Source organism: Periplaneta americana, chromosome 5, assembly GCF_040183065.1.
Source record: "Periplaneta americana isolate PAMFEO1 chromosome 5, P.americana_PAMFEO1_priV1, whole genome shotgun sequence".
Classification (NCBI taxonomy): Eukaryota; Metazoa; Arthropoda; class Insecta; order Blattodea; family Blattidae; genus Periplaneta; species Periplaneta americana.
This window is the reverse complement of record NC_091121.1, coordinates 192,579,763-192,599,813: the sequence shown is the minus strand read 5'-3', so window position 1 is coordinate 192,599,813 and position 20,051 is coordinate 192,579,763. Positions and strand designations below refer to the sequence as shown.

Sequence of the window (20,051 nt, the reverse complement as noted above, 5' to 3'; positions counted from 1 at the left end):
ATAGAAAGACACTAATTGTCAATTAGAAACTTCGTAATCTTCAATCGAAAATAATTTTTGTGCGAGATCGTGCGTATTTGCTTGCTTTCCGCACAAAACCAATACGCGGTAAGTGTGAAATACCACATTCAGTATTCCCAACGTAACACATATAACAATTTCCCTCTTCTTACCGCTTAAGCGTCATATTCATTTTACTGCTTTAGGCTTTTAACATATTATTTTTAAAGACGTTCAATATAGTAATAATTATAAATTGGAAACTTACCACTGCAATTTCACCTAAATTGCACTGTTAATTATTGTTTTTAAATATTTGCAAAAATTAAGTAAACTCTACAACACCACTAAAGTTATTGCATTCGTGATGCAAGTAACATTAAGGAAGCCGTGAAAAAATCAACAAGATTCCAGATGCCGATGTTATTACTGCAATATGTTATATAAATAATATTGTTAAAATATTAAAATGAAAAAGAAATCATTACATAACCTTACCGTTTGTTTTAAGTTCGCATTTATAGACTGGGGGGGGGGGGGAAGACAGACGTATATCACTGCCTGCTGCAATATAGTAAACACAGAAAACATTTTATAGCAACAATGTTGAAGAGAGATATTTTGGTTTTCCAAAATTGCCGTCATTGAACAGAAACCAAGCTGGAGATTTCATTGCAACTAATTAGAAATTCGTCTTTCAGGTATGTAATAAACGATCTTCACACAAAATAATGTACGATACACGAGCGGTATGTTTGTTTTCATATTCGAGGAAAAGATTGAAAAAGCGAAACGTACTTGAGCTTTTTCAATCTTTTCCTCGAACATGAAAACATCAACATACCGCTCTTGTAACGCATATTACTATTGTATACGTATAAAAGTAGCAAATCAAATACATAGTGGTATGTCGCTATACTTTTTGTGAATACCTAATAATGTACATTTTCATTTATCAAAAGAAATACTCCTATGTTCAGAAAAACTATTCATACATGGAGAACATTTGTTCTACGTCACAAGACGTGGCTGGAGCAAGTCTGAAATATGGCATACTCATAATTAAAAGGTTGTATATTGAATGAACTATGTTTTATGAACAAATATTTTTCAATTAGTTATTTTACGACGCTCTCTCAACTGCTATGGTTATCTAGCGTTTGAGTGAGATGAAGGTGATAATGCCAGCGAAATGAGCCCAGGATCCAACGCCGACAATTACCCAGCATTTGTCCTTTAAAGGTTGAGGGAAAACTCTGGAAAAACCCTCAACCAGCTAACTTGTCCCAACCACGATTTGAACCCGGACCCACGTTTCATGGGCAGTCATGCTAACCGTTACTCCACAGCTGTGGACGTGAATGAACAATTACACTAAGATGATAAAAAAACGTAATATTTACTGTAAAAAAAACAAACATAATATTTACTGTAAACAAAAAATAACTGAGAAGGAAAGCTCTAAATTTAATATAGCCTACTCTCAGTCAATAAAGATTCAAAAGGTACGTTAATCTAAGCTACTGTAAATAATCCTGACCTTCTGCTGAAGAAATGACAGCCAAAAAGAAATGTTTAATTTTACGATACAGACTTCCCTGTGGTAGCTGGAATTACGCCAAGTTCCTTTGTTGATGTTTACATTAGCTTGAATTCTGATAGCCTAATGCACTAATGAAATTCCTGAAACCAAGTTACAAATGTTGTGTCAATGAAATGAAACAACATTTAGACGAATATCAAAGAATGGCCAGTTTGATAAAACGAACTTACTATTTTCGTTCAGCTATTTTGAAACTACTACATAAAGGCCAGTAATAGTTAACCGCTGCAACTAACGCTGTCTTTGAATTGTACAATATTGTAGGGGGAGTTCGTTCAGTACCGGACGATAACATTACTACTGTTTTTTTTATCACTGACAAGAGATGTCAGCAACTGAATCGATCCTTCTACTATGGTACCTGGGGGTATTAAGGCCCAGCATGTTATAAGGCCCACTAGTTGTGCCATTAGTTATACACTTTTGCAAAAGAGAGCAACAGCTCTTAAGACCTATTCTTCTTCTTGCATTCGAGTGAGATATAAAGAAATTAGATTTTCGTTCTTGTTTGTAGCTGACTGGTGGCAACAAGCTATCAAATAATTGATCTGTATCAAAACACAATAATTATCTTTTTACATTAGAACATGGGATTGCATTCATGATTTATTTTGTACTGTAATACGTTCGAATTTCACCCGTAACTGTTTATGCTCGAGTATATTAATGAAATCGAAAGACGTGCGTATAGTCTAAACTGATAGGCGTTTCGCAGTACTAACATTCATAAAACATCATACCGTAAAATACGGGAAAACTATAGAGGACTTCACATTAAGAAAAAATCATTGAGCAAACGGGGCTATTCCATTAAATGACCAGTTGACATAGAAACGCCAACCTACCGCACAGCTTCTATAATAGCAAAACCCATGAAATCGATGTTTTTTTCTTAACGTGGAATCATCTATAATACATTGTACAAGCTATGTGGTAGATAGGCGTTTCTATGGCAACTGATCATTTGATGAAATAGCCCCATATGCTCAATGCTTTTTCTTAACGTGGAATCATCTATAATACATTGTACAAGCTATGTGGTAGATAGGCGTTTCAATGGCAACTGATCATTTGATGAAATAGCCCCATATGCTCAATGCTTTTTCTTAACGTGGAATCATCTATAATACATTGTACAAGCTATGTGGTAGATACGCGTTTCTATGGCAACTGATCATTTGATGAAATAGCCCCATATGCTCAATACTTTCTTAACGTGGAATCATCTATAATACATTGTACAAGCTATGTGGTAGATACGCGTTTCTATGGCAACTGATCATTTGATGAAATAGCCCCATATGCTCAATGCTTTTTCTTAACGTGGAACCATCTATAATACATTGTACAAGCTATGTGGTACATAGGCGTTTCTATGGCAACTGATCATTTGATGAAATAGCCCCATATGCTCAATGCTTTTTCTTAACGTGGAATCATCTATAATACATTGTACAAGCTATGTGGTAGATAGGCGTTTCTATGGCAACTGATCATTTGATGAAATAGCCCCATATGCTCAATGCTTTTTCTTAACGTGGAACCATCTATAATACATTGTACAAGCTATGTGGTAGATAGGCGTTTCTATGGCAACAGATCATTTGATGAAATAGCCCCATATGCTCAATGCTTTTTCTTAACGTGGAATCATCTATAATACATTGTACAAGCTATGTGGTAGATAGTCGTTTCTATGGCAACTGATCATTTGATGAAATAGCCCCATATGCTCAATGCTTTTTCTTAACGTGGAACCATCTATAATACATTGTACAAGCTATGTGGTAGATAGGCGTTTCTATGGCAACTGATCATTTCATGAAATAGCCCCATATGCTCAATATTTTTTCTTAACGTGAAATCCTCTACATAAAAGCAAGAGAAAAAGTAAATAGTACGTTATTTCACTTGAATTTTTCCTAAACAAATATCAAAATATTTGCGCGTATACCCCTCCCACCCTGTAAAACCTTAACTGGTCTTGTCAGGTATACATACATAAGGGAGAGTAGGGTAGTATCGGACATCGGGTAATATCGGATAGTGAGTATCTTTCATCTACCACACAATGATAGTACCTGATTGACATGGTTACGTTTCTGTGATGTCGCATACAGAAACGTAACCATGTCATTCAGGTACTACCATATGGTGGTAGATGAAAGAAACGCACTGTCCGATATTACCCGATGTCCGATACTACCCAACTTTCCCCTATATATATATATACATATATATATATACATATACATATACATATATATATATATATATATATATATATATATATATATATATATATATATATATGAGTAGCTTAATATCAAAGACGGACATCCGTCGTCTCCATAGTTTTGATCTAGAGGCAATTTTTTAATTCACAGTGTTCTTTGTAATATTTAACACAATTTATTTTATAAATATAGTGTTAGAGTTTGCATATGGTTTCACTATAACAGGAAAGAGCATTAAAAATTGTATAAAAACCACAGCTATCTAAATTTCGATTAAGGTCAGATGTCCGTCTTTGATATTAAGCTACTCATATATACTACATACATATGTGTTCTGCCCAAGTGCAGGTCTTTAACTGCAAACCCAGCATTCTTCAATCTTTTCTATTTTCTGCCTTCCTCTTAGTCTCCGCATATGATCCGCTTATCTTAATGTCGTCTATCATCTGATATCTTCCTCTGCCCCGGACTCTTCTCCCGTTCACCATTCCTTCTAGTGCATCCTTCAGTAGGCAGTTTCTCCTCAGTAAGTGATCTAACCAGTTCCTTTTCCTCTTTATGATCAGTTTCAGCATCATTATTTCATCTACTCTTCCTAACACAGCTTCGTTTTTTTTCTTTTTTCTTTTTTCGTTGTTGGTAACTCTATAGCATCCATTAGATGCTTTATGGTTGTGCTAACAGATTGAGTTACTTGTCAACAATATGACGCTGAAACGTGTGTTCAGGTTACTGCCCAGCGACAGTCCTGATGTATTTTACACAGTATATTGATGATTGGTTAATTAATATTAACCCGGCACACTCACAATCACACCCACATTCATACAAATTTTCAGACTCTAGACACCGAGGTAATTTTTCTTCTTGAAGAAAAATTCAGCGGGAGCTGAGCCCGGGAATCGAACCGGATCTGCAAGCCAGCATGCTGACCAACAGACCACGGAGGCAGTCTAACTTCGTTTCTTATTGTATGTCCATTTCACACGCTCCATTCTTTTCCATATCCACATTTCAAATGCTTCTATTCGCTTCTCTTCACTTCGTCGTAATGTCCATGTTTCTGGCCCCATACAATGCCACACTTCACACAAAGCACTTTATTAGTGTCTTCCTTAGTTCTTTCTGCAGAGGTCCGCAGAAGATGCTCCTTTTTCTATTAAAAGTTTCCTTTGTCATTGTCATCCTCCTTTTGACTTCCTGGCTGCAGCTCATTTTACTGCTTATAGTACATTGTCACCTATGTCACAATGGATTTCTCACAGCACACTACACCGGGACTCGAAACCGTGCCGTCTGCGTGACAGGTTTTTTTTTTTATTATTTTAGTAGGTTATTTTACGACGCTTTATCAACAGCTCAGGAGCTCAGGTTATTTAGCGTCTGAATGAGATGAAGGTGATAATGCCGGTGAAATGAGTCCGGGGTCCAACACCGAAAGTTACCCAGCATTTGCTCATATTGGGTTGAGGGAAAACCCAGGAAAAAACCTCAACCAGGTAACTTGCCCCGACCGGGAATCGAACCCAGGCCACCTGGTTTCGCGGCTAGGCATGCTAACCGTTACTCCACAGGTGTGGACTCCGGCGTGACAGGTCGAAGTTCCATAAGTAACTACTGGATTAATAACAAAATTCAGGAAGTGAAGACATGCAGATTTATCAATGCCACACACTCATCCCGTCATTTCACACTTAGGTTTATTACGTTACTAAGATAATTAAAATGTCTTCCATAATATGTAAGACTGCAATAAAGTTTCAAGCCAAATTACAGTTCTTGCAATTTTATGACAATTACATACAGACTATTTAACTTTATAACACTAGTATTGGTGAGTTTTCCACAATACTGTGCATATTTTCACGTTTTTAATGTAAAGTCGCAATACATTTCACGAATTCAATAGAAAAATGACTCAAGTTCGCATCGTGCATTACAGACGCTATGTTCAGTTCAAGTTTGTCAAGTATGGCGAACCTCGATATTCGTCGATGTTCGCTCTGCAGAAGAAGGCCTGTCGTGTTTGTTACACCTTATTACAAACATATTCACTGTCCTCTACTCCTACCCCTTCATGTTTTAACCGTTTAAGGCAGCGTTTCTCAAACTTTTTCAAAGTGAGGACCACCTTTTTAAATCAGAACAATTTCGCGGACCACCTTACTCTTGTTCCCTTCGAAAGCAAATTTATCATTTTTGTAGCATATTTTAATACCAGTATATTTATAATTTCAAATAGAATTAGTTAATTAAAATTAATTTATTTTTAGTTAATTTTATATTAGTATTAACTAATTAAGTTAATGTTAATATAAGAACATTTATTTTCGTTTTTTTAATAATTCAAGGTTGTTAGAGTTTTGATAATCTTTAACTTATTAATTAACAAAATAAATAAATGTTGGTACTCACATTAATAATTCTAAAGGCTTACTTTTTACACTTACGTGTTTCGTCTCTAAGTGCCGTTTCAATTTCGCGGGTTTCATACACTCGCTTGAAAGCACTTCGTAACAAACAACGCACAGAGGTTTTGGTTCACTTTCACTGCCACACCAAATAAATCCAAGTTCCAAATAACTCTTGTAATATTTACGGAAGTATTTTTTCTTTGAACAGGACTAGATATTTCTTTAATGGCACTAGAATCACTGATATTAATATCTTCACACACAGCTCCTGAACTATTAGCACTGCCTAAATGAAGCGTATAATCACGTTCCTTTCTTTTCAAAGATCCGGATCGAAGCTAATTTTCCATTATGTATAATGGGCACTATTTAACAGAGACATAGACAACTACTAGCGTGTACCAAATAAGGATTTCAAAGAAATAACTGCTAAAAGGCAAGCGATGAATCAATAATGCACAGAATTTGTTTTAAGTTACTTGTGATGGGCTACAAAAATATAATTAGAAAAGTATTGTAATTTGAATTTCTTGATCTTATTCGCCCGGATTTTAAAATAGTCGGGGTCTAAAATTTCTTATATCGTCATCTGGAAAAACAGAAATAAAAAGAATTAATGCAGAAACACACCCGATTTTCAACAAGTAAATATGCAATTTGGCACGTTCTATTATTGATGTACGATGTACAGTACGTGACCATTTCAGTGTGCAGACTGGGTGTCGGCAAAACTATTAAGAAAGTCATAAATACATGAAAAGATTCGGTACTTTGGTCCTGTTATGAATTCGGGTGGTCCCTGGCTGGGTTAGAGACGCGGGCTGTGCAGGGAAAAGATGGCGAGAAACACCACGTTCATAGTGCTTTAAATCCCTCTTTTGTTGCCGAGAGCAGAGTGGGAATTCGGTAGACGAGTAGGGTAATAAATTTCATAAAATGTCAGTACTGGGAGAAAAAGTGAAAGGCAATTGCCGTGTGTCATTTCCAAACTCTGAGATTTTCAGCTATAGTGTGATACGCAATTCGTCTGAATTTTATTTTTTCTTCTGTCTTTTCTGAAGGACCACAAGGGCAGACCTCGAGGACCACAGGTGGTCCGCGCACCATAGTTTGAGAAACGCTGGTTTAAGGGGTTAGGTATAGCTTACTGCAGTAAAATTTTTGGAAATATTCAACATTTTTTTCTCCATTACTGTATTTTGTACAATAATGAAAATTGGTATGTGTAAAATACCGTCCTTCTGCTATATGAAAAAAAAAAAAATATTTTTACGATTTAAAGAAATTGATTAAATTTTTTTTTGTCAGAATTCTAAATGGTGACAGTTCACTGTGTAGTGATGAAGCGTTTCCCTCATAACTCAAACTTTTTTTCATGTACGCTCTGCTCTCTTTTATTTTATTGCTGAAACTCATGTTTACAATATCAAGCTCTTTCAACTAGATTCCTTAATAAATAATATTTCTTTATTTTGTGTTAGAAGAAAATACTGATATGACCATTTTTAAAATGAATTTATTTTTTATCAGACAATCTATCAAAGGTAGAGAAGTGATCTTGCATCATATTGTAGATATGACATGCATAAATACATACAAAAAATTTAATCTCAGAATGCTGGATAGTTTCTGAGTTAAGTGAGAAACGCTTCATCACTGCACAGTGAACTCAATTTTGTAAAAAAAAAAAAAAAAAAAAAAAAAAAAAAAAAAAAAAAAAGTGCCGTAGATTGAATTCGGCGTAGCTCAGTGGTCAGATCGCTTGGTACGTAGACCCAAGGACCAGGGTTCGATCCCCGGCAGCGGAGCGAATTTTTCTCCTCTAATATTGTCAATATTACAGATATTATTCCGTAGGACAAATTAATAAATCCATAATAAAAATTCCAATACCTATCCAAACAAAAAAGTTATAATAGGTGCACAAGATAAATGGGACACCCTGCATATATGGTCACTTCTGTTCTTACCTATACAAATTTAAATAAAGATGACGATGTTGAAGTTTCATGAATGTACAACTTTTTCTTTTGTGCATTCATTCATTTTATGCATTTATTTTAAAATGTTGAAATTCAAATTGAAATTAAAGCAATTGTGTTTACCAACTGCAAGAAGTATTTTCTAAGCGAATAACGTAATCTTAAAGCAAATAAATATGAAAGATACTTACTAATATTGCATCTCGTATATTCTTTTTAATATCTTCTATTTTCTGTTTTTTCTCTCTGGAAAAAAGAAAGAAAAGAAATTAATGATAGTAATATTTACAATGCAAAAATAATATATTACAACATGAAAAGAAATCTGCCATCATGAAATCACACAACACACAGGTTGATTCAACAAAGATGTTTATTATCTAGAAAATCATGCAGAATTGAACAGCCAGATGTTTATATTTGGTACATTATTATAAAGAAATGTTGAGATTGATCAGGGACGCTAATGATGATTAAATATACGAAACTGGAAGCCAATCTTTATAATTTTCAAATACAAATGGCAACTCGTTTTTAGTAACTTTCGATAAAAAAATAAACTTAATACTAGAGGTAATCAAACATCTCGATTACAAAATAAGTGATCAAACAACGAATTATCACGTAAAATTCTCCCATAATATAGGGGTCATGATTGAAGTTAGTTCTTGTCAGACACACAGAACAAAATCAGATTTCAACGGGACTACTTAGCATTAACAAACTTCAAAAGAATGTCCTGTACTGATCTGCAACGTCTGACTCGCATGCGGGAAAACCGACGAACCAATCGACTAAATCAGGCATGTCAATTGATGCCCACAGGAGCAAGCGCGCGCTTTAGAGCCCAGGAGAGCCTGAGCGCTTTACAGCGGAAAGGAGACAGACGAAAGGGGTGGTATATGCCGCTTGGTCGAGCTATGTTCAGGGATGGCCAGCATTCATTCAATAGATAAAGGGAAGAGAACTTATTAAAACTGTATCCATGTTAATTTTTAGATTTGCCTGAGAAGTATAAGTGCATTATAAGAATGTAAGTTTTAATTTCAATGCTCATTTTTCACAAGTTTGATTTTTTTTATTCAAAAGAAATATTTTCTCAGCTTTTCGTATAGAAAAGTGAAATTTTCAGGTATAGGCCTATTTATTTAGTAGCCTTACAGAATGTTTTCGTAAATCTAATATACCGTATATACGTATTACTGAAGATAGTGTATTGAAAATTTTGAAAATATTCGCATGGAAATTGTTTGTAAGGAAATGAATTAACAGAGCAACTACTGTTACATCATAAGCAAAACATACGTGCCCATGTGTTGTAAAAATGTCAGCTCTATAGCTTCAGCAGATTTCGAGAAAATAATTTAATATTCTGATGATAGGAAGTTGCTCACCAATATCACCTTAAAAGCATAATGCGATAAGAGTTTTGTTATGTAATATTAGTTACACTTAAAACAGATACAGTACCTAGGTAACTTTGCTTTGTACTGTAATATTGTTTTGATTAGTTTATTGATTACTTTTGTAAGGCTAAAGATACCATTAATATAAATTCCAACTTATCATGTCATACTCAATATTTTTCTTTGGAATATCACTTTCTTTATGAATGATGTGTTTCATCCACTTAATACAGTATAATATTATACTACTATGGAATTTAAGTGAATATTCCTTCTTAATCTCTATTATGTTATTAAGATTTAAAACACAAATGCAATATTAAGAAATCAGTGTTAGTACTTTTGTTTTACAGACAATATAGATAATAATAAACAGAAAGAAGCCATATAAAAATAACGACATAAAATTTCACGTTCCGTTTGAAGTTTGTGCACCACTGTTTTCTTAATCCAACAGGTTGCTTATTCATACCTTACATACAACCCTTCCTCTTTCCATACTTAGCCCTTGCTGCCCGCGCACGACGTCAAGGTCAGAAAAATGCGCTTGCTTTGACATCACTGGACTAAATGATGTACATCAGTGGTCGTCAGCACTTGCTGAAATGGGTAAACAGTAAGGAGTGTATCGGAATATGCACCGTCGTGCAGAAGGGAGAGGGAGCATACCCGCCAGCAGTCCGCGGGTAAGAGACGCCACCCCGAGGGTGCACTGTGCTGATGACCGCTGATGTACAGCTTTCATGATTAAATATTTCATACTTTCTCTTGTAATTGGCTTAGCTCTTTTGAATATGCTACAATACGAAATCTTATGTCTGGACAACAGAATTACGCCACTGCGATACCTACTATGCTGTTTATTTCAAACACAGGGCATTTAAACAGAAATACATCTGCATTATCATGAACCGTATATGGTATGTGCCATTTACATAGAGGGTGGAAAGGGACCGAGCACAATTCTACCACAGTCTAGCATATACAGTCACGAAGCTCAATACGTACTAAATATGCAAACATAGACAGTTAAAATACGCATCCATAGATAGTTGCTAACCACCAGGATCGCTACTATCGCCTCATCACAGACCCTTTTCTCAGCAGACGATAAAATGTATTGTACTTTCGATATCGTATTCTTTTGAAAAAATTAACACTTTCCTTCCACTATTGAAATATGAAATACATAAGGTTTATATATTATTTTCATAAAGTATATATTATATTTTATAAACTCACCTTCCTGGATCTTTCGGAAGAAGGATAACTCTGACTTCTTTTTCTTACAATATTTATAGTACCACAAACGTTTCCTTGTCCCATATTATTATTCAAATTATTGTATTTTAGCCCTTTACAGTTATTACAACCGATAACGAACATTTTACAGTTTACACAACTTTTCACAACAAAGCGAAATACGGCACAGTCAATGCCTTTTCGATCTAGACCAAGCCGTAATGTATGTTCGGGTTTTCTCTTTCAGTGTATGGAGCTCAGTGAAATATTATAACTTTATTGCGTATAATTGCTAAGCTTTATTTAATGTAATGTGTCCATAAGTTCCGTTTACTTCTTGTTGCATAATATGTTGCAGAAATAATTACAAAACTGTGTTATTTTAATGTGAAGAGAATTTACGTGTTAACATAATCTGTTCGCATCAACATTTTAAGTTTAGAATGGAAGCTATTTTGAGGTTCAATAAAAACGAATTTATATTGTAATTTTAATTTAGCACATCTACCTTCCTTAAGTGTAGACAGAAAATTTACCATACCACTCCTATGAAATTAGTTACGATTGTGTTACTTCGTCTCTTAGATAGTAGATAAATACAATAATTCAGTACTCAATTGTAGTATTAAAATACAGACAAATAGAATGTGACGGGTGTCATACATGACATTATGTTTAATTATAATGTATAATTGCGAATATAGGAATATAAGTTAAATATAGTAAACATAACCTATACTTTCCATATGACATAACATACATATGTAGTGGCAGGGCATTGGAGACCACTAAAATTAGGCACAACCTATAATTTCAACATATCTAAATATTCGTACGGTGCAACTGAATATTATTGAATCGTGCATAAATGAATGTACAAGAATTTCGCAATATTTAATCGAAATAAAGGCAGGTATTACACATACGAACAACGTAATTTTCACACCAAAAATAATATTACACCTTAACTAGCAAGGAATTATGTCTGAAGTGTCTCCTAATCATTGTTTTAAATTTTATTAATGCAATTACACTATATTTTAGAGAAATATATGTTACTCTTTATGCATTCCAATTAATGTATATGGTTGAAACGCCGCCCTTCGTGATCGGGTTAAGCGAGTCACATGGTCTGCCTTACGGCCTGTATTAGATCACGATGGCAGTGACACAGTCTATTGTTCCTAGTACTCACAGCGCTCCACCATAGTTGCTTATCGTGAGAAATGCAAAAAATCACCCCAAGCTTCGTGACTGTATATAGTAGACTGTGATTCTACTGTTGTTATGTATATATGTTCCCTCAATGTGATAATTTACGAAGTAACAAAATTAAATTTACAACATAGCGACTAATGGACGGCATATACCATTCTTTTTTCTGTTCAATACCGTCTCCAAACTTCAAGACAGATACTCTCTCGTCACACAACGTACTATGGAATGAAAGGCGGTGACAACAAACCATTACATGCACAGTATGGGGAATTTATCAGAGATAAAGCTCATACAAGTGTGATGATGACCACCCCTGTGTTAGGCTAACCCTCACGAGATCAATTTCCACTAGAATTCCACCGCAACGCTGGCAACGACTCCGAGAAACCGATACTGCAAAAATCACATCAGTATCCACAGTTCACCAGAACGCTGTACGTACAGGCGTACCACCCTTGAAGATGAATAACACGATATAGAAAATGTTTCAATTAACAAAACGTTTGTACTGCAAATGTCATTTAGTGTAAGAGACTATAAACTGTAGCAGCAGTAGCAACAACAGTAGCGGTCGTGGTTGTGAAGGTAAAAGTTGTTTTGGTGTCGGTGGTGACGATGGATTCGCTGTCGGTGGTGTTGATAATGGTTGTGGTACTTCCTTTAGCTACCGGTACCTAAATATTTAAGCAATATCTTATTTCTTTAAGATCTAATAGAGTAATCTGAAGTCAAATACCCAATTACCTCGCAAAATAATATTTATGTTAGGATAAAGGTTGGTAGTAGGGTGATGAGTAATAGCACAGTCTAGTATATACAGTCGCGAAGCTCAATACGTAGTAAATATGCAAACAGATAGTTGCTCACCACTAGGATCGCTAATATCGCCTCATTACAAGCAATGCAAAATAGTACCGTCACAGTCTATTGTTTCTAGCACCCTCAAAACTCAAGCTTCGTGACTGTATATAGTGGACTGTGGTAATATTGTGATAGTTATTTTTGAGAATTTATTACAATTTTAGTGAGCGACAGGAAGATCGGTTTCTTTGCGTCAATGTATTAAGGGAATGTTCGTGGACAAGTTTATGCACAAAATCGGTCCTTCTCTCGCTCAGTAAAATTGTAATGAATTCTCAAAAAGAACTATCACAATATTACCAACCTTCACCCTAAATGGAAACAATGTTCGATTCTTGTTTAAACCTCCGGTTATCTTCTATGTGTTACAATTGGTATTTCTGTTTCTTATTTTATGCCCGTCTATGTAATCTCGTTTGACTGTTCATAGATTCAGAATATTCATTGCCCTAACGATAGTCCCGTTATTTCCGGCTCTAAATGGATTTAATTGTTCCTAGGAACTGTTCACCACCCCTGTTACCTTTCAGGATGGCAAATATTTAATTTTTCTTTTATTTAAATTGTGTACTTTTACATAGAAATAATTTAATTTTACAATGATATGAAAGGAGGTGTTGACGAGTTCGACATAATTATACATGGTTACACAGTTTCAACATACACGCGTCGTTGGCCACTCTGTATGTTGTTTGGAATTCTAAATCTAGCTGCTATAAATGCATTGGTCAAACAAAATCACAAAGAAACTTAAAAAGAAGGAAATTTCTTAATAACCTGAATTTCCAACTTGTATCTCCTCACATGAAATGACATTTAGACAATAATTTGTCCGTGAGCTCTTTGTGAATCTAACTTCATTCGTAGGGATGAAACGAGGTAAGGATCTCTAAGAGATCGAACTCAGGCCGATCAAGCTAAACAAATATTCTAGATGTTTCTTTTGCTCTCGAGAAAATAACAAAAGTGAAGACAGGCAGTTCATAGCGTGGCAGACCAGTTTGTAGTGAGCAGAGAAAGGATATTTCTATAGACTGTTTTTCGACACCTTAAAACTGTATGTATGTATGTATGTATGTATGTATGTATGTATGTATGTAGGCTATGTATGTATATTTATTCACACTGCAAATGGGTAAATACCAGGTGGCAGTGGTAACTAATTACACTCAATAATGGAAATTAATAAACACAATTAATAAAAAATATGATTAATAATAAATTAGTAATAATAATAATAATAATAATAATAATAATAATAAATTAAATGAAGCACGATCACTTAAAATAACATTTAAAGTAAATCTAATTTGTATCTTAACCCTAAGTTCGAACTAAAACCCACGAGTATGATATATTCATACATGCACAAGTACCTTTCAGCACTACACTCATTTCGCTGTCAACTCACTCACTGCACTGGAACTACGACACATTTCACTGATACTATCCTGATTTCACTAATACTTCAAAAACATTTCACTGTTCAAATACTTTGCACTGCCACTATAAACTATAAAGCTTCACTGACACAACACACTTCTTTACTGATACAATATTTCAAATAACAAAACATCAATTACACCCTTTAAATAGCGTGCATAATATACTACCGTGTATTAGTAAAGCCTTTAGTAAGTCTGCAGGTAAAGCATTCCAATCCCTGATAGTGCGATTAAGGAAAGAAAACTTTCCAGAGAAAAAAAAAACTTTTATGCTCGACCATGCCGAAATGTAGTAATTATACACCTGGTAGCAGCCCTTTAATGGACCTCATTAAAGTACACCTATTCATTAAAGTTCAGGTGTTCCACCAATCAGAAAACACCATTGTAGCAATATGAAAGCGCAAGTATCGATTATTCTCGGATATGCAATCGAAAGACAACTAGCGAAACGTCACGGAGGCTGGAAATCTAATACTGTCGCAGAAGGTTATGTTCTGTTACTATAATAATTAGCGTTAGTTGTAAATAATATTCAAATAAATTCAATTTGTCATCTCGTTTTTCAATGTCTAAATCAATTTCAAGGTTATATCAAGATTAATGTTTATTTTACTCTCTAGATTATATCAAGGCCAATGACATTTCTTTCTCGGAAAAAATCAATACTTTCGCGTCTGCGCACATCTCACAATTTACGAGATATTGCACAAGGTCAATTCCGCTCCCCAGTCAGATAAGAATAACATGAATACTTATGAATAATTTCAAGTTAGAAATATGGTCGAGCATAAAAAGTCGTATGAAACTTGCCTATAATGGTAATTAAGACGCTCGTATGAAAATTATGAAACTCGCTTGCGCTCGTTTCATAAACATACTCGCGTCTTAATTACTACCATTATAGGCTCGTTGCATAATGTACTATTATATTACAGTAGAACCTCTATTATCCGTGGTAATGAAGGGGGTGGAGTGAACGGTTAATCGAAAAAATCGGATAATCCGTACCATAAAAAGTTTTCATAAACCAAGTACATAATATTTTCGTAATTTCCTCCATGGTCTTTTTTTAATACGCTAGGTATTCAAGTTTGATTTTCCGGTAAGTCAGTTATTAAAACATTATTTAGTGTACTTAAGTCTGGTTTTCAACGACGGGTTTTTAATGGCTAAAGAAAGTCCTTATGACGATTGTCTGTTGAAAGATAGGAATACTAGAGGTCTCATGTTGCAGATTTACAAATTTTTTACAGTTTATACTTTATTTTTCATTAGCCTAAATCGCGTAGTTGTAATTCATATATCGTATTGTGATGTGAAATGAACCACATTTTCTCTTTTCCCAAACCACTCAATTACTTGCACTTTTTTGCCGTAGTACACCCTGTTTTCTTTTGGTGCTTGTAGAAGATATTTTGCATGGAAGTTAAACAGTACGGCCATAATGCGTAAGGGTAAAGATTTATAAAAAACACTCTGTAGAAAAAATTCCTACTAATATAATGTACAGTACTTCATATTTTTTTCTACGAGCGAGAAATGCAGTCGGATAATCCACCAATCGGTTAATAGGGTGACGGATAATCGGGGTTTTACTGTATTTTATATTTTTATTATAGATACGTTATTTTTGTGCGTAGAAAAGTCACAATTCAATAGTAAAAATGGTTTCATGAAAAAATAAATCTACAGTAGTTGTTCATTTGCATGTTAAATGCCTGGGGTCGTAAGCAACCCCTATTACCAACGAATTCTGTATTATTCATGCTACCGGCGGAGGGTTAAATCCGTATTATTTGTGAATTTCCATTTTTATGTCAGAAGTACAGTAATTACTTACAACACTGCACTCCCAGAAAATATACTACTGAAATGTTTACAAATAAGCTGCGATAAAAATACGGCTTATGAAGCACACATCACAAGTTCCGGAATGCCGAGCCGAGCTCAGGCATCACGTAAGTCAGATCCTGTACGAATACTGCTGGCAGCGAGATCGTGATGATTTTACCGATAGTATTCTTGTAACGTACAAATATCCCTCTTGTCGCGTTCGTGAATGCTTTGCTAATACAAGAACAGAATACATAGTACAAAAGGTCGCTTTATGAGAAAGAGTAGAAATTCGGCTAACAAACTTAAAAGACAACGCACAAGAACTTACTTTATTTATTTTCAGTACTTCCCTCCTACATGACTGAAGTGGTGCCGCTTTTAGCTACAAAATTAATATAATCACGGCAGTAAAGGCGAGCTTAATTTTCCACACATGAGAAATGATTCTGTGTCCCTACTAATGTGCCAGTCCCTTATTCTGTGGGTAGTAAGAATAAAGCTTAAGTACTTTCTCAAGGTTTATACTTTTGAGTATGAGCACTTCCTGTGATTATAGTATACTCGTAACCACTATAACATACTCATATTCGTAAGAATAAAGACATTCTACCTAACGCGAATATATACTCATCTCTACAGCCTTCTTGATCGTTTAAAAGTTAGTATGTACTCGTGTTACCTATCCTCTTTGGCCACATTGCACCGTGATGCTCAGTTTTTTTTTTATAGACTTTCACATGCTATCCGCATGCTGTAGTGGTTTGTTTTGGTTTTTATAAATAAATAAATAAATAAATAAATAAATAAATAAATAAATAAATAAGTAAATAAATAAACAAATTAATTAATTAAATAAACAAACAAATAAGTAAATAAATGAATAAAAAGAAATAAAATGAAAGAGAGAGAGAATAAGATAAGTGATGTTAAAAAACAGGAAACAAGAAAATAGTACTGGGAAATCGTCATTACGGGATGCTGGATAGAGATTACAATCCATTTCTAGAATTTCAGTTATGCTAATTCTATTTTTTATTATATATTGCATTTTGCAATTCAAATTTTACAAAATAAACTGTAATTGTTAATTATATTTAACAATACAATCTAAATAATTATTCAAATCAACTTTACAGGGAGTTATACCTGAAAATCTTGATTTGCATAATACACGTCACTGTTCGTTAACAGAAAACCACAATTTAAGTCACACGGAGTTAGTGTGCACTCGAAGTTGGTTGCTTGACGGTTGTCAGCCCACTTTGAGGTCTGTGGATATAGAGGGAAAAATTGGATCGGTGTCGGTTAGAGTTCCCGAGTAGCTCAGTGGTAGAGCGTTGGTACGTTAAACCAAAGGTCCCGGGTTCGATACCCGGCTCCGGAACAATTTTTCCCTCGAAATTATTCAAATCAACTTTACAGGGAGTTATACCTGAAAATCTTGATTTGCATAATACACGTCACTGTTCGTTAACAGAAAACCACAATTTAAGTCACACGGAGTTAGTGTGCACTCGAAGTTGGTTGCTTGACGGTTGTCAGCCCACTTTGAGGTCTGTGGATATAGAGGGAAAAATTGGATCGGTGTCGGTTAGAGTTCCCGAGTAGCTCAGTGGTAGAGCGTTGGTACGTTAAACCAAAGGTCCCGGGTTCGATACCCGGCTCCGGAACAATTTTTCCCTCGAAATTATTCAAATCAACTTTACAGGGAGTTATACCTGAAAATCTTGATTTGCATAATACAATCTAACCTTATAATTTGATAGCCATTCATATTTTTATAGGCTATGTTTTTTTTATGAATAACAAATACGTGTTTAACCTTTTTCACATTCACTCTTGTGAAGCGTTAAAGGGTTCTGAAGTTCACGTATTTTTCTATATTTTTCCGTGGGGTACTACATCGTTCATAAATTCTGCCATTTTTTTTTATTTAACTTTAAACTGAATACAAATCAACAAATATTCAGAATTGAGCCTGCTACAAAGCATACTCAGAATAACATGAGAACGAACTTATAATTATGAGAATATACTAGCTTTTATTCTTATCAAGCATGAATATATATTCTGTACTATGCTTCCATGTTATGAGTATGTAATCAAAAATGAGTAGGTACTCAAAATGTTTTTATTCTTCCTAACAAGAGTATATACTAAAAAAAAGTCCAGTATATACTATATACTCATGTTTATTCTTACCACGGTGTGAATAGTTTGCCTATAGCCACGCAGAATAATGGCCGGTAAGTCCTGATGCACGTTTTGTGAATATCGACTGTTCCAAGCACGAAATGACATGACATGAATAACTAAGCCCGATGGAATGACTAGCGGTGAATGGAAAGAGGCTATGAATATGATTGCCAACGTAAGTGCTGTAAGAGCCATACCCGGTAGTCTCATGACAACCACTGCAGGCGATGCTTCAGTGAAGTAGAAACCCTTGGACATGTCCTGGGAGGTTGTCTTTATGGTAAAACATTGCACATACATAGGCACCATACAATTAGAACTAAATTGGCCGATGTCCTTAGAAAACTGAAGGATACACGGGATCAAGGTCCATCAAAAATCGAAATTGAGTTAATAACGCTATCTTATAGTGGAAAGGAAGTACTATCATGTGGTCTAGCTAGTAATAAGAAATCATCGTTCTTGACATTCCACTACGTCAATTTCTATTAATACACACATAACAAAGTATTAAGTGCTTAAACTTTAAAATTCGTTTTTCTCGAAACTTTCTAAAATGGACCTTGATCGTTATTCCCGTGTACCCTTCAACTAAAATACACCGTCTATGAAGAAGTCCACGGAACTGCCGACAATGGCAGTAACAGACGCATTGACATAATCGCCATTAGCGAATCCCTGTCTCAGGGTATGATCATTGACCCCATCATCAGGTTTGAAACATATAAAGGACAGACTGAAGACGTACATGAGGAGAAACGAGCAATCTACGTTCCAACCATCCCGTATTATAAAGATAAATACCAACTTCACGATATCAGTAGTAGTAGTAGTAGTAGTAGTAGTAGTAGTAGTAGTAGTAGTAGTAGTAGTAGTAGTAGTAGTAGGTTTATTTTGCCCTGGCAGAGTTAAGGCCATGAGGCCTTCTCTTCCACTCAACCAGGTTTCAATAATACAAATACATGAGATACAAAATTTGATTACAAAACAACACAAAAGAAAACAACTTAGAAATTACATAAAATATAGTAGGAAATTACAATAGACAAGATCAGTTACATAATATATAAAATAAAGTAGAAAATTACACATAATCAAAATCAGTTACATAACATAAGGGAAAAAAAACACACACACACACACACAGACACACACACACACACAGACACACACACACAGACACACACACACAGACACACACAGACACACACACACACACACACACACAATTTATAAGATCTAAAATGCCCGAGACAAATTGGACGATTAATTTACTTGAGATATATTATTCAGTTAATATACTAATTGGAGAATACATATGGGTGACAAGACATAAAATGTTGATTAGCAAAGTCCTACTAAATGGCATACAAACACAAATGATTAAGTAATATATAAAGATAATAAAAAAAAAAGAAAAGAGAAAAAAAAAGAAGAAGACAGAGAGAAAAAAAATAACAACTTGGTAATTTAAGACTATTTAGAAACTTCCGCAAGAGTCTAGTTCTGTTCATTAAAAACATTTCTAAGTAGTGTGTACTTAAAAGATTTCAGACTCCGACTGCTCCTGATTTCCTGTGACAAGGAATTCCAGGAACGGGCTGTGTG

The 20,051-nt window shown here is 34.8% G+C and overlaps 1 protein-coding gene across 1 annotated transcript in view; it reads right to left on the bottom strand.

The window, feature by feature from the left end:
- Positions 1-20,051, bottom strand: part of Galphas (G protein alpha s subunit) — a 251,751-nt gene that overhangs the window by 139,742 nt on the left and 91,958 nt on the right. Inside the window, exon 3 of the mRNA XM_069826965.1 lies at positions 8,428-8,482. Within this exon, the coding sequence (XP_069683066.1) occupies positions 8,428-8,482 (55 nt within the window). The remainder of the gene's footprint in view (positions 1-8,427; positions 8,483-20,051) is intronic.